This window comes from Camelina sativa, chromosome 7, assembly GCF_000633955.1.
Source record: "Camelina sativa cultivar DH55 chromosome 7, Cs, whole genome shotgun sequence".
NCBI classification, from domain to species: Eukaryota; Viridiplantae; Streptophyta; class Magnoliopsida; order Brassicales; family Brassicaceae; genus Camelina; species Camelina sativa.
In genome coordinates this window covers 13,451,644-13,462,039 of record NC_025691.1, presented here as the reverse complement: position 1 = coordinate 13,462,039, position 10,396 = coordinate 13,451,644, and the positions used below count along the sequence as shown (strand labels likewise).

The following is a 10,396-nucleotide window of genomic DNA, read 5'->3' as shown; positions in this document are numbered from 1 at the left end:
CCCCGCCTTCAGTTCGTAGTCGCTTTGGCGGAGAACTTTGTGCGTTCCGTTTCCGACGAGCTAGACTATCCTTCGGTCCTCTCGTCCAAAGCTCAAACCAGACAAAGGTCGGGAAATCGAAAATTCATTACAGGGACAAAGATTTAAAAAATGGAAGGTCGCGAGTGGGCTTCCCCATTCTCCGAGATAGCTGTCTAATCGTGCGTGGGGAATTCGCTGGCGCGTGAAGTTCGGAACCCCAAACGTCGCTTCACACTTCGCGTCCGTAATGATGACTGCTTGAACCCTTCCTTCGCCTATAAATACTTGCCTTCTCCCAACAATTTTCCACTTCCGCCTCTTCTCCGTTGTAAGGTACGATTCTCCTCCTCTCTTACGCAATTATTTCCTTGTTTTTTGATTTCCATCCTCTATGACTTCTTTCGTATCGATCAATACCTCTACCGCAAGCCATCTCCGGGAAGTTACTCCTTCCAACTCCGGAGATTCGGGCAAATCCACTTGTTGCAAGGTTCGATCTCGTTCCCCCGGGCAATCCTCCTCCGATTCTACGGATTCCAACGCTGCTAAGCTCGCCATCCTTCAGCGCCGCTTATTTTTTGACTCTGGGGTTCCCAGTTCGTCAGGTCTCCCTTGCAAGGTGCTCTATCTGGTTGATGAGCCTTCCTTCGACGAGGGGTTTTCTATGGGCTCAGACAAGGCTCCCCCCGTGAGTTTAAATATGTTCTCTTACGTCCGCTGCTCCACCTTGAAGTTGGAGGCGGCTACCAGGGCTGTTCAACTTGGGAAGTTGAGCACCCGGCCAAATATTCGGATTCCGGCTACGCATCAACGCCCTTGGGATGTTCCTCCTGGTTTTATCTGTCTCTCGGAAAAGTTTCTTACCGAGTGTGGGCTTACCTTTCCTCTCCCCGCCTTCTTGATGACGTATTTCTCCAAACGGAAGGCGGCGATCTCACAATTTTCTCCAGCGACCTTCCGCAACGCAGTGGGCCTTTCTATTATGGCCGAAGCAGCAGGCATCAAGCTCACATGCTACCATCTCGAGGAATTGACGACCCTCAACCCGGTAAGTCAATCCAAAACTCCCGAAATTTATTACTTAGCCTCGTCGAAGAAACCACCCCTTGTCAAAGGCGCTAAAGGCAAAAACCTATAACTGGGGGCGCTCTTACTCTTTCTGGAGATCGTCCCGGGGGTTCTTGAGGATCCTTCTATCCCTCTGTTCTCTGGGTGGAACCCTTCGCCCAGTAGCCGACCGCTTCTTCTTACATCGCTTCCTTCGTTCCACTCGCTGACCAAATTTGTATGTGTTTTTCTTTTGTTTTCCAGTTGTCATTCCTCGGTGTTTCCTACCCTGCTCCGCCTCGTTTCAAGCCGAGATAGACGCGATCAAGCTTTTCTGTCCTTACGTTTGGCCGGGTACCGAGCCCAAAAAGGATCGTCCAAGGAAACCTCAAGCCCCGTCAAAGAAGAAGACATGTAAGCCGTAGTTTCTTTTTGACGATCATTACGTAGACATTTTATCCTCTCTCTAACTTGCTTGTCGATTACTTCAGCTAGGACAATGGGAAAGTTGAACATGAATGTCCCTGATGCATCTGCCTGTTATCGCCGAGCACCTGAGACGACTCATCCGTCTCGTCCAGATAACCATTCGTACACTCGTCCGGAGACCGGAGCTACTAATGTTGGCTCGTCTTGTAGTGGCCAAACTCCTCAAGGTCGTCGCTTGGCAGAGACTCGCGACAAAAAGCAACCCGCCAAAGCCAATCCTACTCCTTCGACTCGCCGCGTCGGGGCCGTCGAGACACTCTCTCCCAGGAAGAAGGTTACCGAGACTCCCAGTCGTCAAGTAGAGGTGACCAAGGGTCCTCAAAAGAGGAAATAAGGTACGGATCAGGAGCGGCCTGATCCTTCGAAGAAGTAGAAGACGACAGATTACCGTTGGGAGTTCACACGATTCCCAATCTTGTGCCGAGCTGTTTCGCAAGATCCGTTTTGGCTCTGGTCGCTTATCGCCTGTTGAACGACTGAAGGAAGAAGATGCAGTCACCGATGTCGCCCAAACTGTCTTCGAGGTTCGTTCATTTCCTTCTTAGTGAATTTATCTTTCTTTCCTTTAGTTAACTTTCGCGTGCCTCGCAGCTTATCGCGCGCACGAACCGCATGACTACGCGCTACGAACGTCGTATTCGTGATTTGGAGGCCTCTACCCAGAACCCCCTGGACCCTTCAGAGAGGATTGGGCGTCTTGAAGCTCAGCTTGGAGAGGCCGTTTGTTCCAACCAAAGGCTAAGTGACGAGGTGTCGAAGCTCGAGCATCACCATCGTGGGTTAATCTCGCAGAGGGACGACCTCCTCTCGAAGCTCAAAGCATCTGACTCTTGCTGCAATGGGCTTCATCTCACTCTTAGCTCGGAAACAAAGAGGCTTAGGGACCGCAGCAAGGAGTTTGGCGTTTTCGAGAGGCTCTGCGCCTATCACAAACTGTCTGGTCGTGCACAAAAGCTATTGTTGAAGCACAAGGAGTACGACGAAGCAGTCGAGGTGACTAGGGACAAGTTTCTGGAGTACAATCAAGTCGTCGGGAATGTGCAGATGCTCGAGACGCATCTCGCTGACGGTCAGATTTCTCTTCTCGCGGACGGAGTTCAGGAGAAGGTCATTGCTGTGATGTCCCAACTGAAGGCTGAGGTCGAAAGGATCGATCTTCCTGATATCTCTGACGCCAAATTCGACATCTCTTTGGTTTTTGCCGAGCCGCTTCCCCCGATCCCTAAGTGGGTTAGGTCCCCAGAGAGCAGGAACACAGAAGAGCGGAACGTCGAGGACGATGCTGACAAGTCAGATAGTGAGGACGTTTGAATTCTCAGGGGCGGAGGAGCGAGCGAGCAGGACGCGGGTGCCCCACAAGATGATCGTCGCGAAGACGGCATTCCTGCGACTCCTGGGCGTGAATCTCCGGTTACTGGTCTTGTGTCGTAATTTTGCTTTTGTTGTGAACTAGCTTTCCGTGTTTTGGGGTCGGCACCCTATATTTTCCTTATTTTCTTTTTGGACCTCGCATCGTTACTTGAACTTTTAATCTTTGCTATTACATATCTTGACTTTATGCCTTGTGTCGACCATTCAGTGGGCATAGTTTTCGAGGCCCATTGATTGGTTGCTCTTCCTTGGGAACTATCGTGATTCTCCCTATAAATCCGTCCTTTTAGTTACTTTGCTCTCCACTATTTGCTTCTCCCCTTTTTTGCAGATTTTTCCTTTGACAGATTTGGTTGTCTTCATGCCTATGACAACAAGGTCGGCGTGGTTGAGGAGAGCCCGTGAATTGTTGGCCGCAAGGAACTCTCGTTCGTCGGAAAACCAGGCTACAGAGATCGTCTCCGGGGATGATGTGATTCGCGGGGAGATTGAATCATACGATGCTTAGATTCAAAGGCTGAGGGCTTACATCATCGCCACTCATCGCCAATTCGAACATCACTTCCAGTTTCATCGTATCGATGGGACCGTGGAATATCTCAAGCTCCTGATTGCTGACGGGCTTTTTGTTTCGACGTGGAGGATGGACCGATTGTTGGAAGGGCGCTGGCGTAGTGAGGCGTTCTTGGCCGAGGCGAGGGTTCCTAATCTCGAAGAAGATGATCTGAAGCCCTTAACCAGGAGGCCCTTTGAGAACCACGCGGAGTTCGCAACTCGCCGGGCTCGCATCGAAAGGCTGATTTGCTATATTGACCAGCTGGAGAGCACGGACCATATGTTTTGCGAGAGTCATCGTGCCGAGGGGATCTGCTCGTACCTCGAGAAGATGATCGTCAGAGGTGCGGATGTCCCGTTGGACACGCTGGAAGAGCTGCGAGGAGAGTGCCGCTTCTGGCAGGTGAAACTCGGCGAGCTGGAGTTTGACGAACCCTCCATTGTCGACCTGGGGATCGAAGGCTGAATTTATTCTCCTCGTGGCGTCCGTCTATTTCTCATTTGTTTTTTCTTTTGTCGACGTATGGGGGTCGGCTCCCCTTAGAAACTATTATCGAGTTTATGGATTGATCCTGCTTTGAGTTTTAATTTGGCTTTTCATGTTTGATCGTTTGATTTTCATTTTTTTTAAAGTGCGACGCGCGATGGTTGGCTTACTTGTTTTTCCTTCTAGGCATTCTGCGAGTTGCGACTCGGCTTTAGAATGGCCAACGACTCATGATCCGGTTTCGTTGACTCGGGATTATGGGTATGACGTAGGAGGTCGGCTTCCCATTTTCCCCTCAGAGTAGCGAGTTGCTTCTCGGGTTATTGCTCTTGTCTAAGGTGCGACGCGTGATGGTTGGCTTATTCGTTTTGCGAGTTGCAACTCGGCTTAAATTTATATGTCGGAACATCGGACTGTCATTGGGCCAAGGTGACAGGTAAAAACATAAATACTCCAAAAATTGAAAATTAAAGATTTTATTATTGGTGGTTGCGTCTCGTGAACGAGACTGCCTACGTCTTTTTTTTTTTTTGGTTTTTTTTTTCAATAATAGTATCGCTTTAAGTGCATCGAGTTCCAAGATTGCGGAACTGGCTCGCCGTTCATCGTAAGTAACTCGTGCACGCCTGGATGGACGACCCTTGATACTTGGTATGGTCCTTCCCAATTAGCTCCCATTTTTCCGGCATTTGGCTCGGCGGTGTTTTCGAAGACTTTCCACAGGACAAGGTCTCCCTCGTCGAAGTTTCGATTATGGACCTTCTTGTTGTAGTACTTGGCCGCAGCGAGTTGGTAGTTCTGGATTCGCAAGAGTACTATGTCACGTTCCTCTTCTAGCTCGTCGAGTCTGTCCATAAGCATCTGACTATTGAGAGCGGTGTCTTGGACGAGCATTGTTCGGCGAAGGGTAGAACTGTCGACCTCGGCGGGGGCCATAGCTTCCAACCTGTAAGCTAGGCAAATCGGGGTTTGTCCTGTGGCTTGCCGTGGGGTCGTCCGGTAGGACCAGAGCACCCCGTCGAGTTCGTTGGCCCAAGCACCCTTCTTGGCGTCCATCCTTTTCTTTAGGCCGTCGAGTATAGTTTTGTTCATCGCTTCAGCTTGCCCGTTTCCTTGTGGGTACCTCGAGGTTGAGTTTCGTAGTTTGATCCGCTATCTAGCGCAAAAATCTTCGAATTGAAGGGACATGAACTGTGAGCCGTTATCTGTAACTATCTCGTATGGCAGCCTGTGTCGGCAAATGATGAATTTCCATACGAATAGATGGATGTCCTTAGCTTTGATATTGGCGTAAGACTCGGCTTCTACCCACTTCGTAAAGTAATCAGTTAGACCAAGGATGTAACGCTTCTGTCTCGACGTGGGCAGTGGGCCAATTATGTCCATCGTCCATCGCATGAACGGGTATGGGGCTACCCCAGCTCGGAGCAGCTTGGTTGGTTAATGGATGATGGGTGCGTGACGTTGGAACTTCTCGCACTTGGCGACGAACTTCTCACAATCAAATATCATAGTCAGCCAGTAATGGCCGTGCTTCTTAATACGTAGTGCCAAAGCTCGTCCACCCGAGTGGTTTCCTCCAGCTCCTTCGTATGTTTCCATCATGATGCGTTCTGTATCTTCGCCGTGCAAACATATGAGTAAGGCTCATGATGCGGTCCACCGGAGTAAGTGTTCTTTCATCAATGTATAGTGGGCAGCCTTTGCTTTCAGCCGTCGCTTTGCCCATTTATCCGTTGGTACGTCACCGTCTGCCAGATAAGCACGAATCAAGACTCGCCAATCTGTCTTGTCATCATGACATGGAGGCTCGAAGTTTCTTCTTGGGGTTGCAGCCTTCCATGTGGTTCTGATATCATTTGGTTGATGAAGGGCGAGACAGGTCGCCGACAAAGCTTCTCTAATGCTTGGCGCATTGATGCTTTCAACTGGGATAACGCGCCGGAGATCGGGATCTTAAGTCGAGGCAAGCGCTGCGAGGGCATCAACTGGAGCATTATCTCCCCTTGGAATTTTGATCAGTTCAAATTCGTCGAAACGCTTGGAAAGGATTCTAACGACATCAAGATAAGCCGCCATTGGTTCACTTTTAGCATCGTACTCGTCGCTGAATTGATTGGCGACAAACTGGGAATCACAGAAAGCTTGAATTCGCTTGATTCCCATTCCGTCGGCGATCTTTAAGCCGGCGATTAGTGCTTTGTACTCGGCGACATTGTTCGTTGCCTGGAATCGGAGTCAGCATGACTGCTCCAGAATTTCTTTTGTTGGGTACGTCAGACGGATCCCGACCCTGGAACCGAGCTGCGAAGAGGCTCCATCGACATGCAAAGTCCATCTTTCCATCGAAGGGTCGGTGTGGGATAGCTCGGCGTTACCTAAAAGGAAGCTCGATCAAGAAGTCTGCTAAAACCTGGGACTTTGCGGCTGGGCGGGTGCGGTACTCGATATCGTATTCGATGAGCTCTACTGCCCACTTGGTCAGTCGTCCAGTCTGGTTCGGGCTATGCAGGATTATTTGCAGAGGCTGGTTGGTCAGTACGGCAATGGTATGCGACTGGAAATATGGGCGACTGACCAAGTGGGCAATAGAAAATAGGTCGTTGGTCAGGACTTGCTGATATAGAAAATAGGTTGTTGTTCTCCTCGATCGTCCTTGCCCAGAACGCCTCTGACAACAGATACTGATACGGTGATATAAAGGAATAATGTCTCGCCGTTCTCTGGCTTAGCTAGGACCGGTGGGGTTGACAGGTACGCTTTTAGTTTTGCGAATGCCTCGTGGCAGGCCTCATTCCACTCAAATTTTCCTTTGGTCTTGACAAGTTGGTAGAACGGGAGACACTTATTGGTAGATCTTAAAATGAAGTGGTTCAAAGCGGCTATTCGACTAGTTAGTTGTTGTACTTCCTTGGCGTTTTTTGGTGCAGGCAGGTCAATTATAGCTTTGATTTGCTTCAGATTTACTTCAATGCCTCGTCGGGTCACTAGGTAGCCAAGGAATTTGCCGGACTTGACTGCGAATGTACACTTTGCCGGGTTCAGCTTCATACCATACTTGTTCAGCGTGTCAAAACATTTTCGGAGATGAGTGATGTGCTCGCTGGCTCTCCTTGACTTGACGAGCATGTCGTCGATGTACACCTCCATGGTTCAGCCGAGTTGCTCGGCAAACATCTTGTTGACTAGTCGTTGGTAGGTCGCTCCTGCATTCTTCAAACCGAAGGGCATAGCCTTGTAACAATAGATTCCACGATCGGTGATAAATGAAGTTTTTTCCCGATCTTCACTATGCATGAGGATCTTGTTGTACCCCGATAATGCGTCCATAAATGTCAAGAGTTCGTTGCCGGTAGTTGCTTCGACGAGCTGATCGATTCGTAGTAATGGAAAACTATCCTTTGGACAAGCTTTGTTCAGGTCGGTGAAGTCGACGCAAATCCTCCACTTGTCGTTTTTCTTCTTTACGACCGCTGGATTAGCCAGCCATTATGGGTATTTTACCTCGAAAATCAAACCGGCTCCGAGTAGCTTTTCCACTTTTTCGTTGACTGCCTGCGATCGCTCTGGTCCAAGCTTTCTCCTCTTTTGCTTGACTGGTTTGTGAGTTGGATCGGCATTGAGCTCATGCGTCGTGACTGTGGGGTCGATACCTTTCATGTCCTCCATTGAGCATGCGAATTTTGCCGCATTAGTTCATAGAAAGAGGATTAGCTCGTCACGCATGGTTGGGGTTATGTCCGTACCGATAGTCACACGTTTCTTTGCATCGGACTCGTCGATAACTACCTCTTCAGTTGCAGCGACTCCCTGCTGGATGGGAGTCGGCCTTCCGTCGGTCGGTGATGGGCTATTGTCGCCGACCTGGCGCTTTGGTTACTATAACCTCTTCGATGTGCGAATCTTATGTTCAATCAGAAAACACGCTCTCGCGCTCTGCTGGTTGCCGCGCAGTGTGTATACTCCTTTTGGGATTGGGAACTTGACACACTGATGGTACGTCGACGGAACTGCGTGCATCTTATGGAGCCACGGGGTTCCCAGGATGACGTTAAAGATGGTAGGCTTGTCTATGACAGCGAACCAAAAATACTGAGCTGTTCCACCAACAAAGATCGGCAGATCTATGGTGCCGATTGACATGACGAAGTCTCCATCGAACCTTGTTAGCGAATGGCATTCTGGCATGATGTCGCTCTCGCTTACCTCCATTTGTGCGAGGACATTCCTGAAGATCACATTTACTGAACTTCCGGTATCGATCAGGATTTTTGTGACTTGGCTCTCGCTTATGAGAAGCTCGATGACCAATGGGTCGTTGTGTGGTAGATCTAACCCCTCGAGGTCGCTATTGTCGAAGGATATACGTGTGTTCGGGGAGTCAACTCTTGATGGCCAGGACTTTTTCATCTCGGTTTTCTTAGTGTAGTCCCTAATTGACCTGACCGAGTCGTTACACTCTGCTAACCCTCCCATAATCATATTTATCTGTCGCCTGGGTTGTGGTGGATGTTGCTTGAGCTTTCGATCTGTACGTGGTCGTTTCTCGTGGGCGACGTCATCCGGCATCTCCAGTTCGTCCCCACTTTGGTCGTCGAGAATCTTGGAATCCTTGCTTACAAACTTTCGGGCAACAGTTTCACCTCGCTTAGTATCGCTTCTCTCTGGTCGGAGTGCCTTGCTTCTGTCAGACTCGACGACTATTGCGCCCTTTTTGTATCGTTCCATCAAGATTGTTTGTAGGTAGCGGCACTCCTCGGTTGCATGAGTGGAACTTTGATGGTAATCACAGTATTGGGTCGCGCTACTTCCCCCTCCTTCCCTTTGGACATATACGATCCATAGTTGTTTCTGTTGTGCGTCGTCGTTGATCGCGAAAGTCCCACGAGTCTGATCTTGATTCCGACTGAAATGTTGTCGGGGCTCGACGTGCTCGGTTTTTGGAGCTATAACCGTTGGCTCTTTTGCCATGGTGCTCTTTGTCGTTGTGTGCTTCTTAGCATTGACGGCCTTTTCCTCTTCGAGCTCAATATGTTTGGCTGCTCGGCACAATGCGTCGGCAATGGTTTCCACGTGTGACAAGGACAGCTCTTCCTTGAACCGAGATTCATACCATAGGGTATCCTTGAGTGCGACGATAGTCGCAGCGTCTGGGATTGAACCAGTGACGATGACTTCCTTGAATCGTCCTACGAATGACCGAAGCGATTCTTGGCGTACCTGTGTTAGGGCATAGAGGTCGGCGTGAGAGTTTTTTTTCTCCATCAGTACCGAGAAATTCTTCAAGAATTCGGTTATTAGGTCCTTGATATTGTCAATCGACCCAGATGGAAGCTGTGAGAACCAACTTAGAGCAGTGCCCGTCAGATGTTCGGCAAAGACTTGACATGCTCTGGCATCGTATTCCGTCGGGCTGAATTGCAGGGGGCCAAGAGAGACCCCAAATGTACGCAGGAAGTCTCGCGGTTCGGCAGTACCGTCATAGTAGCCTAGTTTTGGCTTGACCGGTCGCCGTACTGGAGTGGTCGCGAGTCTTCTGGAGAACGGTGTTCTCTGCGTTGCTTCCAGCTCGAGGTCTACTGTAAGACCCCGACCCTAAAATCCCGTACATGGCCGTACATGCCGATAAAAAATTTCTTAGGGCCTATCAATTTTCTACTTGTTCGTTCAACAATTTGCAACAACGGTTATGTACAACAGGTCTAGTAACTTAAAAATACGCATTCATTAATTTAAAGGTTCGAACATCCTTAACACCCATGCATGATAATAGTACAATCCGGAAAATAACAAGCCATAATAAAAACTACCCAAAGTCACCATCCTCTTCCTCCCTTGCCTCCGTCACACGAGCTGGTCAGCCACTAAAAGCCTGATCACCGGACCTTTCTTTTCCTGCTTGTCTTAGTCATCCCGTCTCACTAGGCTCAGTTCAATAATCTCAATCCGACAAGTCAAACAATTCACATAGGATAGTTGTCCAAGTCGTTTAGACCAACCACCATTCATATTGCAATAGAATACATTAACCATTAACTAATACATGCAATTAACGAGATTAAATAAACCACGGGTCAAGAGAATCAACCATGGATCTCGGCCACAGTCACGCACTCACCTTCGGTTTTGACCTACGGTGCTAATCTCTTGATCCCTATGCCCAAATTCTGATCCCCGCCTCTACACGGACAGATCTACATCGTTAACCACCGATGTATGAACCATATACTATCGACGGATCAAGGTGGAGGAAGACTTACCGTTCTTCTCTCGATCTAGACTTAGGAATTCTCGGCCAAGCTCGATGGAAACTCTTCTCTCTTTCTCTTGCGGCGGCTGAAAGGTCTTATGCGAAAACTAGAGAATTTCTCTAAGGGTTTTATCCTTTATATAGGGTCAACTAAACTGCCTTGAGTTGTCCCAAAA

At 49.1% G+C, this 10,396-nt stretch overlaps 1 protein-coding gene across 1 annotated transcript; it reads right to left on the bottom strand.

The window, feature by feature from the left end:
* LOC104704598 lies at nucleotides 7,850-9,235 on the bottom strand. Its single transcript, XM_010420655.1, has one exon. It carries the CDS (start codon nucleotides 9,233-9,235, stop codon nucleotides 7,850-7,852), a length of 1,386 nt encoding a protein of 461 aa, XP_010418957.1.